Source organism: Mesocricetus auratus, unplaced genomic scaffold (assembly GCF_017639785.1).
Source record: "Mesocricetus auratus isolate SY011 unplaced genomic scaffold, BCM_Maur_2.0 Super-Scaffold_6730, whole genome shotgun sequence".
In the NCBI taxonomy this organism is placed as follows: Eukaryota; Metazoa; Chordata; class Mammalia; order Rodentia; family Cricetidae; genus Mesocricetus; species Mesocricetus auratus.
The window spans coordinates 93601081-93627225 of record NW_024429184.1 but is presented as its reverse complement, the minus strand read 5'-3'; the positions used below and the strand labels follow the sequence as shown (position 1 = coordinate 93627225).

At 42.9% G+C, this 26145-nt stretch overlaps 2 protein-coding genes across 3 annotated transcripts in view; one reads left to right on the top strand and one right to left on the bottom strand.

The window, feature by feature from the left end:
* Positions 1-4812: 4812 nt before the first annotated feature.
* Slc26a2 (solute carrier family 26 member 2) lies at positions 4813-25660 on the bottom strand. 2 transcript variants are annotated; one of them, XM_040741752.1, is made up of 4 exons: positions 25483-25608; positions 16642-16770; positions 13211-13912; positions 4813-11337 (listed from the first exon to the last, which is right to left on the bottom strand). In XM_040741752.1, exons 3-4 carry the CDS (start codon positions 13886-13888, stop codon positions 9817-9819), a joined length of 2199 nt encoding a protein of 732 aa, XP_040597686.1. In that variant the 5' UTR covers positions 13889-13912; positions 16642-16770; positions 25483-25608; the 3' UTR covers positions 4813-9816. The 2 variants fall into 2 exon arrangements, with proteins under 2 accessions (XP_040597686.1, XP_005074739.3); XM_005074682.4 differs by lacking the exon at positions 16642-16770 and having other exon boundaries at positions 25483-25660.
* The window catches only part of Pde6a (phosphodiesterase 6A), a 90599-nt gene continuing 78187 nt past the window's right edge, over positions 13734-26145 (top strand). The window contains exon 1 of the mRNA XM_040741750.1: positions 13734-13839. Within this exon, the coding sequence (XP_040597684.1) occupies positions 13816-13839 (24 nt within the window). The 5' untranslated portion in view covers positions 13734-13815. The remainder of the gene's footprint in view (positions 13840-26145) is intronic.

The window sequence follows — 26145 nt, the reverse complement described above, 5'->3', positions numbered from 1 at the left end:
GTCTCGAGTCTTTCTTGCTTACTTATTTGTTGAAGACAGGGTCTTTGTTATACAGCTTGACTGGCCTTCAGCTTTAAGCAGCCCCAATGCTGGGATTACAAGTGTGCACTATCATGCCCAACTTCATTTTAAAACAGGAAACAAGTCCAGAGAGAGGCTGTGCTGTAACCCACCCACTACTTTTGCCATTATCTCCTACCCAAACCATCAGTAACAGCATCCAAATATCCCAATCCATTTCCCACAAAATAACAAGATTGATTTTATTTCTGTTTTTGTTTGCTTATTTGTTTGTTTGGTCCTCAAGACAGGGTTTCTCCCCACCTCACCCCACAGCCTCTGCAGTAATGAGGATTGAACCCCGGGCCTTGAGCATGCTAGGCAAATACTCTACCACTGAACTACATCCCCAGAGCCTTTAGAAAGTTTATCTGAGATGGTCTCATTAATGTACTGAGTCTGGCAACCAACTGACTGTGCTCCCTCAACCTCCCCTGTAGCTGGATCGCAAGACCCACAGCCCCATGTCAGACAGTTCTTTTGCTTTTCTTCTCTACAATCATCTTTACTTACTGCACCCTGTGATTGCCTTATTAAATGGTCATTGAGTGAATGTGTGACACCCGAAACAGCTTCCTGTAGTGAAAATCTTTTTAAGATGATGGAGAGAGAATTTGAAGTTCTCATTTTGGCAGACTTTTGAGCAGGGCTGTGGTATACCAGGCACTCAGTAATCTGAGTTAAGAAAGCTTCATGACCCTGGACCAGACTCTTCCTTTGGCTTGCTATGTATCTACAAAACAAGGTGTATAGCTCCTTGAATTCATAGTGCGTTGCTATTTGCAAGCTTTTGCAACCCATTTCAATCTATTGTTATAGCAGCCTAAGCAAATATACTTCAGGACCACTGTTGAACTTGGCCAATATGCTTGACTGATAATTTTCAAGCAACCGTGAGCTGACTGAACAGATTTGTAGATCTCCATGGAACTGCTTTGAAAGCATTCTGCAGAAAGGCAGGTGACATAATGGATACATAAGGTTAATGAGTGACATGATTGCTGACTTTGGTCCAGATGGCATCTTTAATACTGATGAGACAGGAGTTGTCTTTTCCCTAGTTGCTTCCCCTGCACACACTTCTACTGAAGGGACTGTGCTGGTTGGCTTTTGTCAACTTGACACAAACCTTGATATATCCGGGAAGAGGGAATCTGAATTGAGAAAATGTCTCCATATCATTGGCCCTGTAAGCAAGTCAGTAGGGGGTATTTTCCTGATTAATAATTGATGTGGGAAGGCCCAGCCCATGGTGGGTGATGCCAAGTCTGAGCAGGTGATCCTGGAGTATATAAGTCATGGGGAACAAGCCAGTAAGCAGTACTGCTCTGTGGCCTCTCCTGTTCCTACCTGAGTGTCTGCCATGATTTCTCTGGATGACAGACTGACCACAAGCTGTAAGTTGGTTTTGGTTATGATGTTTTATCGCAGCAACAGAAACTCTAACGTAGACAAGGACCATTGTAAAGAGGGCAAGAAAGCAAAATCGTGGTTGATGACCTTCTTTGTTGCAATACTTCCGGGACAGAAAACATGAAACCATCGATAGTTATTCAGTCAGCCAGGCCACAGTGTCTCAACAGTGTCTCTCCCATCCAGGCAATGGTGGTGGCATATGCCTTTAATCCTAGCACCTGGGAGGAGGTAGAGGCAGAGGTGCAGAGGCGCAGAGGCGCAGAGAGGCAGAGGCAGAGGCAGAGGCAGGCAGATCTCTGTGAGTTTGAGGTCAGCCTGGTCTACAGATGGAGTTTCAAGACAGGCTCCAAAGCTACATAGAAACCATGTCTCGAAAAACAAAAAACAAAACGAAACAAACAAACAAAAAAAGAAAACCAATTCAAAAGTACAATTTCAAGTTACAGAGCTGAATGCTACTTTAAAGTGTAGTTGCATATTCCTGCCACTAGAGGGAAAAGGTGGGCTACATAAGGGAGAAAGTTTAACTGAAGAAACCTTAGGTGCATCCTGCTGTAGTTGCTCTGACATGGTAAAGATATCTAGGGAAGATAAGCAAAAGAGGAGACACAGAGTGTGGGCCTCATTCACATGACTAAAAATGGAACTAACTGTGCCTGAGATTATCTAACCTATCATTACATGTCTCATTAAAGACTTTTTTTTTCAACCTATGGATATTATTGTCCATGTAACTGCCTTGATAGGCATGTTCCAGAAATGAGTTGTTGAAGAAATATTTATCTGCCAAACATATCAGTGCTTTCAATAATGATTCATTTTACCTTATAACGTAGGTACTGCTGACCTTCTGTACATGGGCTACCCTCAAGAAGCTCAGGTAGTAGAAATGAACGATAACCATCATTTTGCTTACTATGCACAGACTACAAGGGAGTGTAGGTGTTGGAGCCCAAAGGGCCCCCTGATTGACAGAAGAGGAAACTTATGGAAAATATTGTTAAGAGCAAAAGAAGGTAGCAACATGCCGGGATGGCAGAAGAGGTTGGAGGCAGCTCGAGGTGCAATGGTATAAAGGCCTGGGGTGTTTGCTGCTTCGTTTGGGCACCTAAGGTGATGGTTCGCATGCTAGACAAAAAATGTGTGGTAGAACACAGGCTAGAGGTACTATCAAGGGCACAGCTGGGTTACTTTTTCCTCTCTCTTACGGGGAGACTATTTTTGGGTGTTGCTTTCAAGAAAGCTTTTTGTCTTGCTGTGTAACCCAGCTGGCCACGAGCTGGTAATCCCACTTCATTGTGCTGAATGCTAAAATGGCAGGCATGCACCGAAATGCTCCATCAATGCCAATGTTTTTGTTGTTTTCAGACAGGGTTTTTCTGTGTAGCTCTGGCTGTCCTGGAACTCACTCTGTAGACCAGGCTGGCCTCAAACTCAGAGATCCACCTGCCTCTGCCTTCCAAATGCTGGGATTAAAGACGTGTGCCACCACTGCCTTCTAAGGTCAGAGTTTGTAAGGTCTTGTCAGCTAGGCCTCTATCTTGAGCTTATCCTGAAAACACTGCACAACTATGATAAGTTGTAATTTTTTAAGTTAAATAATTAATAACTAGAGTTGGAAATGTTGGTTTATACCTACAATCCAAACTCTTAGGAGTCTAAAAAGTGCAGTTACTGTTAAGGCTAGACTGCAATACTTTAAAAAATTTGTTTAAGGTTTATTTATAATTTTATGTTGTGGGGGTGTAGGTGTGCATAAATGCATAAGTCCAGAAGAAGACATTGGATGTCTTGGTGCTGGAGTCACAGACATATGTGAGCTGCCTGATGTGGGTGCTAAGATCCAAACTCAGATCCTCTGCAGGAGCAGCACATGCTCTTAAACTGGGCCACCCTTCCACCCTCAAGAGAGACCTAATACACCCTTAGCAAGGGAAGTAAGGTGGCCGAAGCTATAGGTGTTGATGTAAACACCTGGAGAGAGTGTGCAGTGTTCAAGAGGATTCATGAATCCACATTTGTTGGGATATGGTCTCATTATATAGTAACCCAGCTGACTTTGAACTTGCAGTCTTCCAGCTTCAGCCTCCTAAGTGCTGGGATTACAAAAGTTGCATGGCTGTGCCTGACTTGAACCCACCTTATTGTAATTGTGTTTATGCATGCACATGCAAATATTTCTCCAAGAGCTAGAGGTTCACTTTCTACTAGATTTCGTAATAAACAACATAAGAAATGGCTCTAAATGAAGGGGGCAGGAACACACAGCATTAAAGGACATATGGGGGAACAGAGCCCTCTAAGGTGGCTGAATGAGACACCAGAGAATGACTGAGTGCTCTTCAAGGGGTCCAGGATGCTCGGTGCTGTGTGCAGACTCTGTGTGCAGAATGGTTAACTCCCTCACTCTGCTCACTGTGAATGAGGTTGGGGACAAAAACCCAAGATGCTACAAAAGGACTAGAAAATGACCATAGATAGCCCTTTGAGAAGGCATAAGTCTCTCCCAAGAGACCCCAGGATGGTAGAAAGTGGTCCTACCAAAGGCCTTGCAGCCAGACATGATGGCACATGCCTGAGGAGGCTGAGACAGGAGAATCAGCAGCGTGGACTGCATGGTGAGGACCTGTGTAAGACAACCAGCAGAATGTCTAAATGTGCTCCAGTTAGGAATTTCACTAAGTTCTCTGTCCTCCTCGGGTATTTGTGTCTCTTTTCTGATGTGAAGATGGAGTTTAAGCATCTCTTGCTCAAACAAACCCGATTTGGGCTTTCTGAGTCTGATGTTGCAGGAGTCATGCATTGTGAGTGCAGAGGGCTCTTGAAGCAATCTAATCCTCCTGTTGTCTTCACTAATGGAGAAACTGAGTCCCCAGAGGAAAAGCACTGAGCTTTGTTGGTGATTGGATACTTCTGTGCAGTTGGGGAAAACTGAGTGACTCATTCTCCAAATATAACTTATTTATTGAGACAACCTTGATCTTCCTATCACCCCACCCTTGCCTCATCTCCTGAGTGCTGTGGAAGCAGGCCTGCACCATCATACCCACTAAGACAGCACTTTTGAATTCACTGGTATAGGGGGCTGGAGAGATGGCTCAGTGGTTAAGAGCACTGGCTGCTCTTCCAGAGATCCAGGGTTCAATTCATATGGTGACTCACAACTACTTTTAAGTTCAGCTTGAGGGATCTGATGCCCTCTTTTGGCCTCTGTGGGCAGTGCATGCACACATACAATGCAGGCAAAACATAAAAGTTAAAAAAAATTTAATCAAATTCACCAATATCTAGATGTTTTAGAACCTCTGGCACTGAAGTAATTTAGACACAGTAATATTTTATTACAGTAACAATTTATTAAAAAAACAAATGGCATCTTAGATCTCAAACACATGAGGACGTTACAAAATAAGCAATAGAAACACATTCTTCCAGAAGAAAATGATTAGTGAGCCCCCCCCACAACAGGAACTACCTCACTTTTGTCCGAAGGACAGCTGAGCAATGATTTATGATGAACAGCATCAAGGCACTTACTTGATTAAAAAAACCTACTATAAAATATGTTCCTAAGGGTAAAGGATGGTGGCAGCCATACTTTTTAGGTAAGGACTGAGAATTGAGGTGCATTCACCTGTCCCCATATTGTCTGCACGTGTACACGAGGCTATGGAGGAGGAAAGCAGGCTCTGCAGACATTCACATTCCCTTCTGAGAAACAGCCACGCAGCATCAGGACTCAGATCCCAATTTCCCAAGTGATCTGCACTGAAGAGGAAACAGCTATTTGATTCTGTGTTTCCTCCTAGGGATGAGGAGCAGAGTACATGATCACCCCCAGAATAAGTCTATTCAAGTGTCTAATGAAAACCCTCTGTGACCCAGCAGCTATGACAGACTTAAAATACAGTGTCCCCAATAAAAGCTTAGATGCCCTCACTGCCCAGTCTGCATCCTTCAATACATTCTTATTTGAAACTAAGTCATAAGGTACAAAATATACACTAAAAAAAACCTACTAGATGTTTCTTTGACTTTTTAATGGTATTTAAAAATAGGTTTACTTTAAAATTTAAGTTACAAAATACTTTTAGTAAAAAAATAGTTCTCTCCATGATAAAAATTACTTTATTAAAAATGCCCCCTTCTACATCAAAGCCTTCATTTCTAAGTTATTATTTTAAAACTTAAAATTTTACTTTTAACACAAATTCAGTTGCATTTTACTTTATGATATAGTCTATGAAAAACCAGCTGGTATACTGTTTTATCCTGTTCACTATAATTTTCATGTTTAAACTCAGAACCCAAATTTACTATCATCCATGATTATTATTTTTATACAAAAAGGGAATGGAGGACAAATGAGTCTCCAATTGCTAGCTAGTTTTGCTTTTTCTTCTTTTGGCAAGGTCTCACTGAGTATCTCAGGCTGGCCTCAAAGACTCAATCCTCCTGTCTCAGCTTCCAAGTAGTTCGCAAGTCGCCATGCCCACAAAGGGTCTGACAGCTTTAAAACCCAACTTCAAATTAAAGTATCACTAGAAGCAAGGAAAGATTCCAAGAGGGGAAGAACAAAAGACTGGGTAAAGTTTATCAACTGGAGAATTCCACTGTACTACAGACTCTTTCCTGAATGTATATGGGGGGTGGGGACAGGGCACTGCCTCGAGCTTGGGCCTCTGCAGAATCTCAGCTCAGGCACTCTCCACATTCTCTAAGTCCCCACTGGGACACCTACTTCCCAGATATTTTGGGATATCTAAAGAAGCATTTATTTCCATGCAGATAACCCTCAGTTCATCTGACAGTACCTACAAGAAAAGCTTTAGTAAGGATATGAACGGGGCCGCAGAGCTCGAATCCATTAGTGTAAATGAAGAGACTCGAAGTTAGTCCCCAAACCTACTGAATTCCTCTTTGTACTTTGCAGATCAGGGTTAACTGGCAATGTGTTCTTCGATGTCAAATTGCCAGGAATAGCCCTGCAGAGGATTGCTGTTTGTGCTAGAATGTTGCCAGGAGCAGTAGTCTAATGTACCCATCTAGCATCTCATGTAGTCTCCAAGTTCACCATTTGCTGTGCTGGAAATTTTTATATAAAGTATGTTTCATTGACCCTGATTAAAATGAACGAGGTGCCTGCCAGTCTTAACCTATCTGAGACAGACAACACTACAGCCACTCGGCTCACAGGGATGACGGTACTCCTGAGTAGGCCCACCCAGACTCTGGCTACAACCTGACATATGCTTCTTAGCTCTTTGAGGCTTTGGTGAGCCTGTGGCCCTACCTTCTAGAAAGAGACCCATTCCCAACTTTGCTCTTAGACTTCTGAATCCTGATCTTACTGTGGGTTTACCAGGACACACACCCAGTCCAGCCAGGTCTCTTCCTTTCTGCTCAGATACAGTTTTCAGAGATCTGTTCCTTTAATTCTCAGAGCTGTCTTCTTTGTGTGGCAGGTCTGAGTTCACACTAGCACACTTCATCCCTATGCACCTGTCACTCCGGCACTTGGAGTTAGAGGCGGGAGGACCAAAAGCTCACAATTACCCTCAGCTACTTAGCAAGTTTGAGGTCAGCCTGTGCTACATAAGGCCTTGTCATAAAATACACAGAGACACAGGCACAGTCCGTATTTCATTTAAATGTTCACCATTTAGCAACATTCAGGGTTTTAAATTTCTGTAAACAGAAAATATATTATACTCTAATGTTCTGAGTGAACAAGACAACTTACATGAATATGTTTAAAGCATCAAAAAGAAATGAAAATGTTTTTTGTTGTTGCTGCTGGTGGTAGTAAATTAGTCTTTGGTTCTAGATTTGTTTCCTTCGATTATTAGCAACCAAATCAGTTTTAATTTTTGATGTTAGGAAGATCTCAACCCAAAGAAGATGACTACAACAGTTTCTAGTGCAATTATGTTTTTAAAATGCTATTAAAAGCAGGCTCCTGTTTGTTTTCGTGGGACAAACACAAACCAGAACATAATTTGAGCATTTGCTCATGCATGTGTAGAACTTTAGAACCTATTAAGCCACACTATAAACTTACATGTCAGGCAAAAGGGCAGATATGTTCCAAACACTAAACTAAAATTCTTTTTCTATGCTGCTGGTGTTGAATGGATTATACAGTTATCTTAAACATGTACTTTAAAAAATGTGTGTGTGTGTGTGTCCCACGGGGGTCAGGAGAGGGTTAGATACCTTGGAGCTGGAGTTACAGGTGACTATGAACTGCCTAATGTGGGTGCTGGGAACTGAACTTGGGCCCTCTGCAAGAGTAGCAAGTACTTTTCTACTGAGCGTCTCTCCAGCTGCCACTAACGTACCTACTAGTCTCTCACTGAGAATTAAACGTCTGTAACAGTCTTAATTCCAACCTGGTTTGAGGAAAGGTCAGGAGGGATTTTTTAAAAAATGACTGGGATACTGTGATTTTACAATTCATAAAGCCAGAGAGCTATACAAAAGAACAAGCAAGCAGCAGTTAACATTTCTGAAATTCTAGGGCAGAGTTCACGAGGGATGTCAAACTCCATGGCAATGTGGTCTTTATCAACATTACCACCTATAAGACAGAAAGCCAAAATTTCTACTCTGAAACTTGTATTGGGATCACAGAAAAGTATTTCTCACATAAGGAAACATAAGTGCAATGCCAATAGGAAAACATCTTTTTGGAGAGAGAGAGAGAGACAGAGACAGAGACAGACAGAGAGAGAGACAGAGAGAGAGACAGAGACAGAGAAGAGAGACAGAGACAGAGAGAGACAGAGAGACAGAGAGAGACAGAGACAGAGAGACAGAGAGAGAGATTTAAAAACATTCTATCTACTTCAGTAGGTTCATTACACAGAGGTTGCATCCCATAAATATTTTAAATTGTTTTGCATATAAGAACAGGCTAAAATTGATTCTGTACTTTGGCAATGGGTACTTGGATGACTTGGGTAAGTGTTTTAATCTCATGTAGTTAGTCCTCTGTGCTTCACTTGGGTGAATGTTTCTCACCCGTCAAAGTGCTTTTCTGAAGAAACTGCTCAACTCATAATCTGTGGCAGCGATGGAGAATGACACACGAGCTAAACTAGGGTTCTGAGAGGTTCCAAGTCCTCCTGCACACAAGTTAAAACTGGTCACCAACATCAATACTTATCCCATACCAACAGGTGTGCGTGGCAGTAAGCATCAGCACTGTCTTCATGATGCTGCTAAGTAATTGTGGACGTTCTTTTGTGTGCGTGGCAGTAAGCATCAGCACTGTCTTCATGATGCTGCTAAGTAATTGTGGACGTTCTTTTGGAAGCACTCTATCACCTCTATAGTCTTCTACAAACAGCTACTTCGATTAAAAAAGACTACCAAAGCCCAGCAGATCCTTGCTAAAATGCCACAGTGATTGGTTGTTGCTGCTGGTGGAATTTCTTAATGGGAACTGTCATTCATTCATTCATTCATTTTTTTTTGCAATCCTTGAATATGCACAAGTCCTGCAAGAGCTGCTGAGCCAATATTCTGCTTTGCATGACAAGACTGTCACTGCTTCAGAAATACCAACAAAACAGATTCCAGGAGAAAACATTAGGCTAAGTCATAGGGGAGACAGAGCCTGACAGTAGGCAAATTCTCAGAAGCAAATGGAGAGGAAGAACAAAGACTCCCACTGTTTCTTTCCTTACCTACGTTTTCTAAATAAAAAAGGCATGGCTAAAACATCAGATGTTTACCATAGAGTTCTGTACAATGTCAGGCTGGCTGTCAGGACCAGATCCTCTTAGGAGACTATGCCACAGTTCCTGCATGAAGGAGAGGAAAATGGTATTTCCAGCTACCAGTCACAGATCTTACTCTGTTTGGGAGCCAAACACAAACAGAGAAACAGCAGTGAGAACAGAACAGAACTCATCTAGTTAGGCCCTCATGCTTCATCAGCCTCTGAACCGGCAATGCTGCCTTCCTTCCCCTCTGCACAGAGCCATGCAAAGGCTCCAGTGTGTGCAAAGCAAACCCCTATTTCATCTCTGTCTTCCTGAAGGGTGGAGTTCAGATGTACAGTCCCTAAAGTAAGGTGATTAAGTTTGGGGGCTACTTTACAGTTCCATTCCATTTATACTGTACCCCCAAGAATGCTCATCTGCATGAAAGTCTGAAGCCACAGCATGCTCTTTTTTTTGATTCTACCCAACTATAAGCTTTACTGCACTTGAGACTATCAAAAGGCTATTAGCTTCAAAGGAGAACTATTCAAGTGTACACCACTTTCTCTCTTCACAGTAGAAAATGCTGCACGTTGAAACTGGCAAGACACTCTTCCTTTCACTTACTTTCTCAGTCACCAGAAAGACTCAGGCCATTGAGAACACACACTCCTTTCTGCTTCTGAGAGTTCACTGCAAAAGCCACTGCTTCAGACAAACTGTAGAAGAGAAGGTTGTCTTCTTCCTTTTTGTAGTAATCTCCTCTGGTCAAGGAATCCCTCACAGAAGGATTGCATTGAGCCAGTAAAACGTTGATGCCAATGGCTTCATAATCCCTGCGAACTTCTTTTAGTGTGTGGATCCCTGCTGTATCTAAAAACTGTATTGCACTGCAATCAATCACAATAGTATGCAGCTCCAAGGGATCATGGGAAAGCTGCACTGAAACTTCATCTTGGATGCCACCGAAAATCACGGTTTCCTCCTTGAGCTTCCTCTTCAATGCTTTCTTCCAAGCCACCTTTACCAAGACTGGGTTCAGGGTTTTTTTGTACAAAGAAGATTTAAAGCACTCTTTGTTTATGTAGTAGAGAGGGGCTATGAAGCGGAAAACCTTGATGCCTGACACGGTTTGAAGGTTTTTGTAGGCCGAAATGGATTCAAAGGTTTCTGACTCTTCTTCCAAACCAAGCAGTGAAACGTTTGGCTTCTGAGTACGGAGGATTACACAGAACATAGAAAAACAAACTCCAACAAGCAGGCCTATTTCAGTGCTCAATAGAGCAGAGGACAGCATAGTAATAAACCAGATAACCGTATCCATTCTGCTAACCCTCCACATCTTTGGCAGGTCTCTAAATTTAAGGAGGGCACCCCGGAGATTTACAATAGTGATCACACCAAGGACACATTTTTGAAGAGAATAGAATAAAGGAGCTATTACCAGAAGGACTAACAAAAGAACAAGGGCTGTCACTATAGCTGACAGCTGGGACTGGCAGCCTGTTGATTCTTTAACCAATGTCTTTGCAAGAGCTGCACTAGTAGTTATGCAGTGGAAGAAGGAAGGTATGATATTGCAAAAGCCAATGGCATACATTTCTTGATTTGCTTTGACCGTGTAGCCATGTTTCTTGGCAAACATCTCAGAAAGTGATACAGTGATAGCAAAACCAATGATAGAAATAGCTATTGCATCTATAGCAACATTAGGAATTAGGTTCCAGTCTGGTGCTTTGGGTGGCATAAACCCAGTGGGAATATGTCCAGCAATACTGGAATTGTATGTCTCATTTAGTTTTCCAAAATGAGAAGCTAATGTGGCTGCCACAACGACAATGAGCTCGGTTGGAATCGGTGCCTTGAGCTTGTCCTTGAAGTGTTCATTGAGTTCTTTGGTTGGCAAAAGGACCAGAAGACACAAAAGGCTGGTGACAAGATCACAGACATTGGTCTTATGAATGTTTCTGAAGATGTGGATCCAGGTAGTGATGACTGAGCCTATACCATTGCTCCGAGGAAGGCTCAGCCCAAGGAGGTACTTGGCCTGAGATGTAAGAATGGTGAACGAGGCACCCGTGACAAATCCACTCAGCAAGGCATCTGAGAGGTACACAGAGACAAAGCCCACTTGAAAGAAGCCCATCGCTACCTGAAAGGGAGCATATGCAAGTGTTAAACAGAGATGGGAATGAACTCCTCAGGTTCATACCACCCTGGTCTTCCTTGCATGGCAACAAACCCATCAGAGTACCAGAGAGTGTGAGAGCTAAAAGAAACACAATCATACGTGACTTTTCATGTCACAAGACAAGGAAGCTTGCCTAAAGTCATACTCACTAGCCCACCTAGAGGACTGGGTATAGTGGCATCTTGTGGTTTCTCTCTCTCTCTCTCTCTCTCTCTCTCTCTCTCTCTCTCTCTCTCTCTCTCTCTCTCTCTCTCTCTCTCTCTGTCTCTCTGTCTCTCTGTCTCTGTCCTCCCCTTCCTTTCCTTTCATTTCTCCTTTCCTTTTCTTTTTCTTTTTTTGGTTTGGAGTCTGTCCTGAAACTTGCTCTGTAGACCAGGCTGGCCTCAAGCTCACAGAGATCCACCTGTCTCTGCTTCCTGAGTGCTGGGATTAAAGGTGTGTGCTACGATCGCCCAGCAGACTTAGGGTTTCTACTTATACAATAATTTAAAACCGGGACATTGTTCAGTTTGCTTTCAAAGAGTATTTTCAAGGTTCCAAACAAATGTATACAAACTCAAATTCAAGAAATTCTTCTACTTAAGAAAATATTTTCTCTAAATTAAAAATTATTACCGTAAAATGGAGGTTTTTAATTTTTATTTTTGGAGGCAGGGTCTGATGGTCCCAGGGTAGCCTTGAACTTTGATGACCCAAAACTCCTGATCTACCTGCCTCTACCTCCCAAATGCTAGGATTACCGGCATGTACCACTATATATCTGAAAGTAAAATTTTAACTGGTTTCACATTAAAACTGAATCACATGCTGTAACACCTCTGAGCAATGCTACTCTATCCTTTCTGCCCAAGTTCAAAGAATTCTCCTACTCCTCCCCACCTTAATGAGATATATATTAAGAAAGCCATCATGGACCCTAGGCAACACACACCATCACCCCTTCTTTCCATCTCTCCCACCTCATCCAAGTGCCAACTAAAGCCAACTATTCTTCCTGGTTCCAAATGCCTACAGTAGAGAGCAAGTTTGATGTTGGTATTGATTTCTGGATGCTAAAAGGTGGGGGCATAATCATAACAGCAGATTAGCGGTTTCCATAAGAGACTCAAGAATTTGTAATCATTTCTCTTGGCTAGTAAAATGGTGATCCTCAAGTTTTTTTTCTCTCTCTTCATCAATCCAAGAGGACTACTAAATTTAGCAGAAGCTTCTCATTGAAGAAGCTATTCTTAATGAAGGCAGGAACTGGCAGTTATTTGAATGACTCTGGCACCCTTCTCCACCCCTCCCCAATCTATCACCCTCATGTCTGACTACTCATGGAGATTTGACTAATAATCAGCCACACATGAGCTTAAGCAAACCCAGTGTTTCCAACAAAGAAAGTTAAGAATTGTACTAGCTGCTCTGAGGACATTTTCTGGTCTAATTTTGTTTTTAATAATAAAAACCTGATTGTCAGTCTCTGCTTATGAGACAGCCTAGAAACAGGCAGGAAGCCAGCCCTATTTAACCAGTGGAATGTGGAGTTTGGCTTTGGGTTCTACCATTCATATCTCCCGCATTCAGTAAATGGTAGCTTTACTACAACCCCTAACAGCCCCCACACCAGAGATTTTGTTTATAATGATTACTTTTGCCAGAAATAACCAGTTGCTGAGTCTCTCCCTCCCTTTTTGTCCTTTGCTGATGTCTCAGGGTCTCACCATGTAGTCCTAAAAGTTGCTATAAAACCAGACGGGCCTCAAATACAGAGATCCTCCTGCCCCTGCCCCTGCCCCTGCCCCTGAGTGCTGGACCACCACACCCAGCCTAACTGTTCATCATTTCTTACCTGATAAACTCCAGCCATGAAGGTCACAGTGCTGCCAATTTTAATTGCATAAGAACTTTTGTTACAAAGTCTGTCTAATGTATGGTTTACTAACTCGGATCCATTTGAAACCACTGCAATGTCAGGGCAGGCTTTATGTACTTCTCTGTCAACTACCTCACCAATCATAAGGCACAGTATTCCAAAAATGCCCACAGAGATGTGGCGTGAGGTACCAAACAGGCAATAAATGATGCTGGCAAAAAATGATGTATACAGACCATAGATAGGCTCTTGGCCAGCCAACAGGGAGTAAGCAATAGACTGGGGCACCAAAAGTATGCCCACAATCAGGCCAGACATCACATCTCCTAGAATGTTTTTCTTGAGATCATATTTTGGGAGCCACCGCAAAACAGGAAAGAAATCAAAAATGATATTTCTGACTTTGCCTGGGCTACACTGGCAACTCTTCTGCATCTTTCTGATGACAACTTTTTTGATGTTAATATCTGGTTTCTCCTGAGGTTCCATGTGAATCCTACGATAAGGTCTGCATCCATCATCGGTCTCCAACTGCTTGAAGTCAGTGCTTGATCTCCTTTGCACCTCCAGGGGGGCCTCAGATGGAAGACTGTAGGCTTCTTCAGGTAAGTCCCTCGGAGAGAGGTCATGCTGCTCTTTATTTTCCAAAGACATTTCTGGAGATAGATGGCTTCCTTCCTACCACGGAGAAAATATATATGTTAGTTTATAAACTAGTTCACAGTACTAACAGTCCTACTTATCATTTGTGGGGTAGGCTTTTTCTTTTGAGGCAGGGTTTCACTACACAGTGTTGGCTGACATGGAACTTGTTATGCAGACCAAGCTAGCTTAAAATTCACAGAGAGCCACCTGCCTCTGCCTCTGCCTCCTTTATACTGGAATTAAAAGCATGAGGTACTATGCTCAGCCTGCAGGGATAGATATCTCAAATATTCTTTATTGAACCTCATTTGTCCTGGCCCGGGAGGCATCAGGGAGAAAGACCAGAAGACTATAAACAGAAAGTCCCTGGATTGGTACAGAACTTCTCGAGAACACTAAAGATTCTCCTTTGTATTTTTTTGGATCCTCTGAAGATTTTTCTCCAAAAATATATCAGGGCAGACTTTCTCCTTCCCATATGCTACCAATGGTCTTCACAGGCTAAGCAGAGAAGTAATGTTGCCCAGAACTTCTACTTGAAAGATACACAAGTAACCCTACATCCCTGGGCCATAAACTCCAGATCTAGTGTCAAGGATCTACCACTAGAAGTAGAAGAAAATAAAACAAAACAAAAAGACAAAAATAACAAAAAAGAAAAGACAACACAAGATCTTAAAAGAAGAAGAAAAGAACCAGGCTCCTAAAGGAGCATAGTAAATTGTCAGTGAACATGGCACAAAGAAGCTCTGCGTAAACTGTGAACTTAGCCTAGTGTTGTAATTTGAACATAATTGTCCCTCATAATCTCATAGGGAGTGACACTATTAGGAAGTGTGGCTTTGTTGAAGTGCATATGGTCTTGTTGGAGGAAGTGTGTCACTGTGAGGGAGGTTTTGAGATTTCCTATACTCTGGATACCAACAGTGTCTCAGTTGACTTCCTGTTGCCTTCTAATGGAGATTTAACCATCACCATGTCTGCCTGCACTCTACCATGCTCCCCACAATGATGATAATGGGCTGAACCTCTGAAACTTCAAGCAAACCACCCCAATTAAATGTTTTCCTTATAAGAGTTGCCATGGCCATAGTGTCTCTCACAGTAATAAAAACACCAACTAAGACAAAAGTTAGAACCAGGAACTGGGATATTGTTGTGATAGGCCTGACCATGTTTTGTTTTGTTTTTAGGAATTTGGACTTTGGTACTTTGGGTTAGGAAAACAGTGGAATGCTTTAAGCACTGCTTAATGGGCCATACTAGTAGAGGCAGGGAAGACAATGGTACCAAGAGTTATTTGAACTGTGGGAATCAAGAGGTTTCAGAGGAGAAGAATGTTAGTATGTGGCTTAGAGACAGTCTTGTGATATTTTGGTGAAGAAAGTGGCTGCTTTTTGCCCTTGTCCAAAGAGTCTGACTGAGGCTAAAATGAAGACTTTTGAATTAATTCCACTGGCAGAGGAAAATCTCAAAACAGTCTGGTATAGACTTTGTCATGTGGTTATTAGTGGTAACTTATGAAGATTTATAATGAAAAAGAACAAACTGAGCAAGGTAAATTACAAAATGTAAAATTTGAGGAGAAAAAGAGCATCAGGAAGTAGAATGTGTTCAAGGATATAAACATATTGAGAAATGGAATAAAGGGAGTGGTGACCTCAGGGAAAGATCCTACCCAGTTAAAATTTCAACTTGTGAAAAGGAATTAAGAAAAACACTGAGGTCAGGCATGTGTCAGGGGCATCCCTGAATGGAGGCCTAGTAGAGAGGCCATTGCTTAAAACTGTGAAGTCAAAGCCTGGATTGCTTTAGAGAACCCAAGATGTTAGAGATGTCAGCGTCATCGGATACCTGCTGAGGAGAGCTGCTAACAAGGAGTGAACCAGCACAAGAGAAAGAAGTGTGCTGCAGTCAACAAAGCTGAGAGGAGTTGGAGATCTGAAGAGTGTTTTGACATCAGACATAAAAATACACAGTCTTGGACTGGAGAGATGGCTCAGAGGTTAAGAGCACTGGCTGCTCTTCCTAGAGGTCCTGAGTTCAATTCCCAGCAACTACATGGTGGCTCACAACCATCTAGAATGAGATCTGGTGTCCTCTTCTGACCTGCAGGGATACATGCAGACAGAACACTGTATACATAATAAATAAATAAATAAATCTTTTTAAAAAGTTTAAAAAAAAAGAGTTGCTGTGGTCATGGTGTCTCTTCAAAGCAATAAAAACCCTGACTAAGACACCTAGCATGGCCATCTCTCTCTCAAGACCTTAATGATTTTGTACAATCCAGCTGAAATGCTACCATTACTAACATCAGCAAGGGATCCCCTGAGCTCAAATGGATCAGTCTCCCTCAGTATCTGTGGCATTCTGTACCTGTTAATCAAGCAGGAGCCTCTGCAGCTCCTGCAAGAAAAGGTATGTCAATCTGTCCACCAATGTGGTCACCACCAAATATAACACAGATGTCCGAGTCAATCCAAAAACAAACACATTGTGACTATGCCCAAATAGAGGCAAAATAGGTGGAGGACTCTGGAAGTTCTGAATTGATGGGGAAAAAGGACCTTTGTCAGGTTCCAAAGACCTATCATTACCAAGGTGTTACAATCTAAGCGCCCATATTCTATTCAAAAACACAAGACACATAAAGATTACCCATGTTTCTTTATGTGTTGAACAAGAGAAAAGTAATAATTATTTTGATGGTCTTTAGGAAATCCAGAAGGGGAAAAGGCCAGATCTAGAAGACTACTGACCCCGAGCAAGTCAAACAGTTAGTAGGCTGGTCCTCAACACAGAGTCCGTCTTCTCACTGCCTGTTTTCCCGAGCCTGTTTGAGTGATTTTCTGTCTGGGGCAGTCTTTGGTCAAGGGGCTTTTCTAAACCTAAGATAAGAAAAAGAAATGTTAAAATACTACTAATAATAATAGTAATAACAATAACCAGACCTAAATTTCACCTCTATGGCTGCTATAGGGAAGAAGGAAAATAAGAACAAATTTGAAAAATGCCTAAGAAACACAAACTATAATCAAGTAGAAATGCTAAAAATAAGAAAAACCAATAGAAAGGATGAATTCCTTTGACCAGCTTACCAGTAAATTTGACAGAGTCAAAGAAAGAATCAGTGAACTCAAAAGTCAGCTCAACAGAAATTACCCAACCTTAAAACAGTTTAACAAAAATAAAAAACAAATGTTTAATATAACAGAATATCCAAGAGTGATGTATTAAACTATCTAAACACAGAATCAAAATCCCCAAAAGGAAGGCAGAGAATGGGCAGAGGAAAGATCTCAAAGTTTAATGGCCAAGGATTGTTAAACATTCATGAAACACTGAAGCAGAGGTCCACGAATCTCAAGACTATTCAGAAGGATAGACAGAAAAGCAAAACCCAGCACATTTCTATCACTGTTGCTCAGAGGACACTTCTGAAGACAGATGCATGCCACTTACACAGGGAAACAGATGGAATTACAGTACATATCCTGAAACCGATGGAAGCCAGGAGACGATTTCTTTAAAGTAGTAACTTTTAACCTAGAAACCCACTCAGAAAAAAAAATCCTTTAAAAGATGGAGACACTGAATTTATTACCAGCAGATCAGTATGTGTCCACACATGCAGGAGTTCCTGTGCTCGAAACCCCCTCCCCATAGGGATATTTTAAAAAAGATCTATTAGGATGGTGTTCAACTTTAAATATGCCAATTTTGGAAATAAAAAATTAATTTAATCACTATGTATGTAGCTTTGGCTGGGATGTTACTTGTTATGTAGCCTAGGCTGAGATCCACTTGCCTTTGCCTCACAAGTGCTGGGATTAAAGGCATGTACCACCATGCCCAGCTTAATTTTTTATTTCACATACGTGTGTTTTGCGTGCACATATACCTGTGCATTATTGCATTCAGTACCTGTGGAGTCCAAAAGAGTCCAAATCCAGGTGGAATTACAAAAGCTTGTAAGTCATTACGTGGGTGGTGAGAACTGAATTTAAGTCCTCTGGAAGAGCAACCAATGCTCTTGACTTCTAGGATCTCTCTTTTAACCACGACAATCAAATCTTTATGGTTGTTCTTTGAGTGTGTAGTTTAGTGGTGAAAATGGCAGTACTGATCCAATGGTGTGAAGGTGCTTGCAAAGAAAAGCATTGGTGAGGGTGGGTGACGAAGAGAAACAAGAAATGATTCAGTGACGGCGGTCCCATAAGTGCACGTGCCTATCTCATGAGCTTCTTCTTAAAACGTACTTTACATGGTCATTTGGTTTCTTCTCAAATATAACAGCTTGTTATTTTTTTCCCTCAAAGTATAAAAATCATGAAGTTCCGAGCTCTCCCATTGCACACTGAGATGGAATGCAGCTCAAGCATTTTACAGCACAGCCCACACACAGCTAATCAAATCCTGGATGATTCAGTAGGATACAGAGAACCAGGGCATAGAAAGAACAGAGATACTGTTGTTTTGTTAAACCTAAGACTCTTGTTGGCTCCTATACATCTCCATGTCAATGTATTTATAAAATATTCCTGTATAGGCAAGTTTGCTGTTACTATTTCAAGTCAGTTTTAAAACTGCAAATCCATCATCCAGACAAAACAAATAAATCTTGTCAACCTCAAAAACTATGATGTTGATTTTGTGATGATAGTAAACACTGGAATTTGACAGCAAATTCTAGGTGCTTCTTAAGAATTCTTTGGTGAGGCATATTCAGTAAAATTCAGGCATGGCCATAAGCTTCCATTCTCCAAACATACTGCACATTGCTATGCTAATCAACCACCACTCAATTCCCTATGCTCTTCAGCCTTCCTTTTATTATTTTTTTTTAAATCTCTCTGGAAATGATACCCAAAGTCTCTGAATACAGTAAGATTTCCAGAGGGGACAATATTCTTGGAGAATGGATGCCTAATGTCAATAGAGCAATTCTAAACTTCTTCATCCATGACTTTATGATATATGTGGTGCAAAGTCTGGATTAGCAAACTCTGGGACCCCAAACCTCTCATAACAAATGTTGATGGAAAATTCCCTGAGATAACTGTGACTCTAGTATACTGTATAACCCATCTGTGTCACACTCATCAGATTACTAAATCTGGGCAGACCTGGCCATAGTGCTGCTCCTTTACACAGACTGTTCTGGGAAGATTCCTATTTCTTGGGCTTTCGGCAGATGATGTGCTGATGTAACGATATATGCCTCTAATCTCCATACTTGGGAGGTAGAGGTAGGGGGAGCAACAGTTCAAGGTCACCCTCAGTCTATACAGCAAGTTTGAGGCCAGCATGGTTTACATGAAACTTTGTCTTAAAACAAGCATAATTTTATGTACACACACACCACACACACACACACACACAGCTATGACATTTCATAACCACTGTGACCTGCCTCTCTGGAAGAAATAGCCTTTTTGTGAGGTCAACAATTTAGATCTGTGTCTCTGAATTCTGCCAAGGCTTCTATCTATTACTAAACGTCTTCCCTCTAAGAACAAACCCATCTCCTGTTTTCCCCCCGTGCACCCGTGTTCCAATCTGCAGCCCACAAACACTAAGCAGCCATTTCTGGGTCGCAGTCTTTTCCTGACATCTCCATTTATTTTCTTTGGGAGGGGATCATGTGGAGTGCTGGAGCTTGACCCCAGGGCCTCATACATACTAAGCATGTGCCCTACACAAGACACACCTTGAAGATAGCATCTTCAAAAGTGGTGTTGGGAACACTGAGTATCCAATGCAGGAGAAGGAACTTAGACCCCCATCTGTCAACCTTGCACAAAACCTAAGTCCAAATGGATTGAATGCCTCATCACGAAACCTGAAACACTGAAACTGCTAGGAGAAAGTATAGGCAGTGCCCTACAGATGTAAGTATAGGAAGGGACTTTCTGAACAGGACTCTTTGCACCTAAGAATTAAGACCAACAACTGACAAGTGAGTCCTCATAAAGATAAAAAGCTTTCTGCACAGCTGATCAATCAATCAATCAATCAGGTGAACAGGGGACCCATAGAATGGGAGAGAATCTCTACCAGCTATATATCTTATGGAAAAGACCCAGAAGTTATAAATAACTCAAAACAAAGAGGAAAAAACAAAACAAAACCCATTCAAAAAATGGGCTTGGGAATCTGAACAGAGTTCTCAAAAGAAGTAATAGAAACATGTTCATCACCATTAGCAATTATCAAAATGCAAACCAAAACAACGTTTGAGACTTTTCTGACACTAGTCAGAATGGCTACCATCAACAAAACAACCTACAACAAATGCTGGGAAGGATGTGAGGAAAAAGAACCCTCATTCACTGTTGGTGGGGTTGCAAGCTGGTCCAGCTACTCTGAGAATCGGTGTGGAGAATTCTTAGAACACTGAGAATAAATCTACCCTGTGGCCCAGCTGTGCCACTCCCTGGCCTATGCTTGAAGGACTCAACACCCTACTCCACATATGCTCACTTGGAGGACCTGAGCTGGATCTAGCCTGGACAGGACTACTGGCTGCTTCCCTCCCATGGAACCCTGCACCTTCTGGTATTATGAAAGCTAGTCCTCAGGGAGTATTTATTTTCCAGTTATGTTCATTCCTGCTCTATTCACAATAGCTAGGGAATGGAAACAACTTCGATGCCCTTCAATATTTGAATGGATGATGAAAATGTGGTACATATACACAACAAAATACTATTCAGCTGTAAAGAAAAATGAAATCATGAATGTTCAGGTAAATGGATGGAATTAGGAAGTATTAATTACATTGAGGAAGGCAACCCAGACCCAGAAGACAAAAAGGAACATGTTCTTACTCATCTGTGGTTTCTAACCCCAGATCTTCAGATGTGAGTATATATAACCTGGAGTAACCACAGAGACCCGAAAATAGAAGGGATTCTAGGGGGAGGAGGTGGAGCCCAAGAAATGAGAATAGTAGGATATAGGTTTTGAGTTGTTGGTCAGGGAGTACAAGAGTCACCCAAAACAATATAGGCTACTGGGGCTACCCACTGTCGTCTTCCAGAAATTGGAGGTTAAGTCCCTATTGCTGCAGACACTGTTGCACTTCAGACATAGGACCCAAAGAATCCACGTTTGATCTGACCTGAAAGCCTCCTCCCTAAGGACTAGTTTCAATGGGACAATTCAAGCTTCCAAAGGAGGGAACCATCAACAGTCCTACCCAGCTGCGATGCCTGTGAACCACACAGCGATCAACATAGCAAGGTGCAATAATGGCACTCATAGCCATCTAATTGGACTTAAGGCCTGCTGGCGGGAGGAATTTATGCCTGATACTGTAAACCTAGGCAACTACCTAGGGCTAGTGAAGTCACGAATCTCAGAGGAGGGCCTACTATTGCCAGTTTACTAATCCAGCATAATTCCTAACTTCATTCTAAATACTTACATCAACAGGTAAATGTATGTATCTGTCACCCCCCATTAGAAGGTTCTCTTTGCAGCAGATGGATGCAATTACAGAAAACCACAACACATCAAAATACAGAGAACGACTGATTGTGGGGTGTCCAACCCCAATGGATACATTTACAACACAACTCCCACACCTAAGGCTCAGGGAACATTGTTGAAGAGGGGACAGAAAGACTAAGAGCCAGAGGACACGGAAGTCAGCTGTGAGATGATCTCATAGAAATGATGGGGAGGCTTCACCCATATCTCAACAATGGTTTCCTAAACAAGACACAAACAAGGATGACACCAATACACATGTCAACATGGAAGGAGGAAATCTCACTGGGTCCTACCCATAGACAAAGAACTATAGGCAACTAAGGAAAGCTAAAAGTGGGTAAACTAGTCTTCCCCAGGGATGAGCCCCTAAACTGGTTATCTAATACCAAATGGTTAGCCCTGAAATCATATACAAACAAGTAATGCTAAAGAAACTCAGTACACTGTATTTATATATGTATGCATTTATAGATATATGTAATAATAACAGTTAAAGAAAAAGAGGGCAAAAAGAAGTAGGGGCATTGGAAGGTTTGAAGGGAGGAAATCAAAGGGAGGAAATGATATATTTAATTAGAAATTAAAATACATTTATAGTCATATATATGTGTGTGTATATGCATGCTATACTGTACATATCTTTTTTATTTTTTTTGAGACAGGGTTTCTCTGTATTGTTTTGGAGGCTGTCCTGGAACTCGCTCTGTAGACCAGGCTGGCCTCGAATTCACAGAGATCCACCTGCCTCTGCCTCCCGAGTGCTGGGATTAAAGGCGTGCAACCACCAACGCCGGCTTGTACATACCTTTTTAACTTAAAAAGTTTATTATTGTTATGTGTACACATGCTGGCACATGAGTATGCAGGCTGGGGAACAACTTTGTGGAATCAGGTCTTGATTTCTACCTCCTACCTTTACATGAGTTTTGGGGATTGAAGTTAGTGCAGTAATTGCCTTTACCCACTAAGCCACCTTGATGGCCCTCTACTTTACTTTCTGAAACAGGGTCTCACCGAACCCAACACTCACAGTGTCAATTAGGCTGGTGGGTCAGTGGGCTCCTGAGATCCTCCCGTTTCCACCTCGCATGACACTTGCAGTGGTCATGGCCAATTATTACATGGGTCTTGTGGATTTGAACTCAGGTCCACCTGCTTATGTAACTAGCCCTCTTACCCATTGAGACATCTCCCCAGCCCTCGTTTGCTTTATATTATATGCATGTATCATTAAAATTCTTTCATTTTCTACTAGGAGCAACAGTATAAAATTTACCTCTGTATTATAATCGGGTTAACATAAGGGCATCCCAGATGAGTTCAACCAACCAAGCTCTGGCTCCTTCCATAGCTTGTTTGTTTGTTTGCTTCTAGCTGGAATGTCCTTCCTCAATTATATATTCACACCTTGTTCTTTTTTATTTCTCTCAAGCGTCACCTTACCAATCAGTTTCTTCCTGAACACAGCGTGTAAATTAGCACCCCTGCCATCTGCAGATCTGCCTCTTGGAGCCATCCCCTTCTCTTTGGCTTGATGCTTTCCCCCATGCCACCTCATATTATATATTCACTTAAAATTCATTTAATTATATGTATGCATGCATGTGTGAGTGTGCGTGCGCGTGTGAGTGTGCAAGCACGTGTGAGTGTGCGTGCATGTATGAGTGTGCAAGCATGTGAGTGTGCAAGCACGTGCGAGTGTGCAAGCATGTGTGAGTGTGCAAGCACGTGTGAGTGTGCAAGCATGTGTGAGTGTGCATGCATGTGCGAGTGTGCATGCTTGTGTGAGTGTGAGGGAGGACAGCCTTAGAGTAACAAGTGGTTGTTAGACACCCATCAGGTCCTGGGAACCTAACTCAAGTCCCCTGCAAGAGCAGAACAATCTTTAGCACTGAGCCATCTTCCCAGTCCCTATACTTAACTTTAAACTGTAACCTCAAATTGCCTGCCTAACACCTATTAAGTGCTTCAAAAGTATTTGCAAAGTGGATGAATGACAGTTTAAGTGTTTTGCAGGAAGAAAGGGGAATTATTTCCTTTATTCTCCTCTAACTCACAAAGTGCAAAGGGAATTATTTCCTTTATTCTAATCTAGCTCACCAAGTGCAAAGGGAATTATTTCCTATATTTGCACCTAACTCACCAAGTGTGTGTGCCTCTTTGTACAAGATACTATAATAAAGACTGCATCAAACACTATAGTTCGTTAAGCATCTACTTGGGTTTTGCTCACTCAAAGTTTACACTTTCTACTTTTCAAATTCACCCTAGAATACAATTTGGAGCTCCAAAGTCCTGAATATGTTCATCTCTAGCTTTTCCTCTAGGGGGCAGCACATCACAGAACTATACAGTGATTTCAGCATAGACTGCTGATAAAAATGCTGATTCTTGGGCCTGCCCTGCAAATCATAGGAAATAGAAGCCTCGATATTCTGGGTGATGCAGAGGTAATGAGCCTGGGACCAGAGCTGGCAAACTAGTAGGAGACATCAGATATGCATTCAGACCCCAGCTACTGTTCAACAGCTTTGTGTTACTGCATTAAAATTACTGTCATCAATTTCTGACCTGTAAAATGGAGAGATTACCAAGTATCTCACACAAGACCTCAGAATAGTACAGTATATGAGCCAGATGTATTTATGCAATACATAATAACTACTATCCTATGTCTCCGGCAATCCTTAACATCCTTAAATGATCCTCCATTGTTTTACTGATCTAATTTTCTTTTCTTTTTATTTTTTAATTTCTTAATTTTAGAAGCACTCTTATTTACATATCACTCCCTCCATTCCCTAGCCCTCCCATCCTCCCATGCTCCCCACTGACCCCCCCATAGTAAAGCCCTCCATGGGGGACCATCAAAGTCACATCATTTGGGGGAGGGCCCAGACCCTCAATCCCGTATCAGGGATGCAATAGTATACCTCCATGGGCCCCCAAAGTTCATTTGTGCATTAGGAATAAACACTGGCTCCACTGTTAGAGGCCCCATAGACTGCCCTGGCCTCCTAGCTGGCACCCACATTCAGAGAGCTTGGTTCAGTCCAATGCTGGTTCCCTAGCTTTATGAGTAGGGTTTCCGTGCTCTCGTTAGGTCAGGTTAACTGTTTCTGCGGGTTTCTCGTGGCTCCTTTGCTCATCCCTCCTCCCTCTCCGCAACTGGATTCCGGGGGTATGGGTCAGTGCTCAGCTGTGTGTGCCTGTTTCTGCTTCCATCAGCTACTGGATAAAAGCTCTAGGAGTGGCAACTAAGGTCATCATCAATCTCATCATAGGGGAGGGCATCAAAGGCAGCCTCTCCACTACTTTCTTAGTGGGGGTCATCCCTGTGGATCCCCTAACATTTCCCCTGTGCCAGACCTCTCTCCAAACCTGTACTGGCTCCCTCAATCCAGGCATCTCCTTTCTTGCCCTCCCCTATTCTCTTCCCCTGTCTCCGTTCTCTTGTTCTCCTCCCCCATTCGCTTCTCCCCTCCCCCTCCCCTTCCCACTTTTCTCCTCTCTCCTCTGATCTAACTTTCAAAAACAAGAATTTCTTCTATAGCCAACACAGTATATCACACTGGCTCTAGATGTCCCATAAAGAATCGTGGGGTTCAAGCTATGAGCATAGTCCAGAAGCACACTTGGGGTTGGCCTCAGGTTCAAGCCCCAGCAACCCTACAGCCAAAAAGAGGCGTGAGGTAAAGAGGAAAAGTAACACTAGTATAGTGCCAGAAAAGGAACTTAAGACTGAATGCTTGTAAACCACTGATGAACCCCAATTTGTGAAAGACAAGGACGCAGCCTGACGCTGCACTGGGGAAAGCTGGGGTTCACTTACTAGCTCTGCCAGGGACTTGCTGTCATTTTAGGTGACTTCTTACTGTGTCCGTCCACCTATCCACTGAAAGAATCCCAGTTCCAGTAAGTGTAAAAGGATTTCTGTACTGAGTGTTGTACCTAACCAGGAGTGGAAGGTGGAGATGGAGCTTCCTTCCTTCCAATCCGGGCGCCAGCCGAGGTCTGCCCGGTGCGAGGAGGGCAGCGCCTGTCCCGTTTGGCCGCAGACGCCCTGCTGAGCGCGGCGTTCCCCTCCCACCTTCTGTCCTCACCTTAAGGCTCCGGCCGCCCTGCCCGGGCTCCCGCGGCGCGTGCTCCCGTAAGACTGGGCTGCGGGGACGCCGCCGCACGGGCATAGGCGGCCCGGCTGCGAGCGACCCTCCCTTTATTCCCCAGGCCACTGTCCCCGCCCATGGCCCGGCCCCAAAGAGGCGGCCCGCCAGGGTCTGCTGCGGAAAGGTGCGGAAGGAGCCCCGCGGCGTGGCGGTCACGTGACGTGGCGGCGCGCCCGCTGGCCAATCACCGCGACCAGACAGCGATCTCCCCGCCCCTCGGTCTCTCGCTCCCTCGCGATTGGCTGTTCTGAACTGCCTGCCACGCGTCAAAAGTCTGTGAGTCATCTAGGGAACCCACCAACTACTGCATGGGCTCCAGCGGGGCTCCGTAGTCCAGCTCGCCTCCGAAGGCTTCGAATGGCCACAGACTCTTGCCCCCCGGACTCTTTCTCCACCGAAGAGCCCCAAAACCAAAGAGTGTTTTTAAAGGTGTCAATGGAAATGTAAAGATAGTTATGAGATTTCACCCCAACTCTTGTTTGACGCCTCCATGACTTTTCATGATCTGTGCTGGCACCATAACAATGGTTCATTTCTGCTGCACGGAGGAGAGATTGTGCCTTTGCATCCCAAGTGCTAGGCTTATAGGTGTGCACCCAC

What these genes read in the sequence shown, in the direction of transcription:
- Slc26a2 (XM_005074682.4), bottom strand. Translation starts at nt 25,566, where the DNA reads ATGCCCGTGCGGCGGCGTCCCCGCAGCCCAGTCTTACGGGAGCACGCG. An exon ending in AGGGCGGCCGGAGCCTTAAG is followed by an intron (nt 13,913 to 25,482) that starts GTGAGGACAGAA and finishes TCTCCGTGGTAG; the next exon opens with GAAGGAAGCCATCTATCTCC. An exon ending in TCATGGCTGGAGTTTATCAG is followed by an intron (nt 11,338 to 13,210) that starts GTAAGAAATGAT and finishes GCTCCCTTTCAG; the next exon opens with GTAGCGATGGGCTTCTTTCA.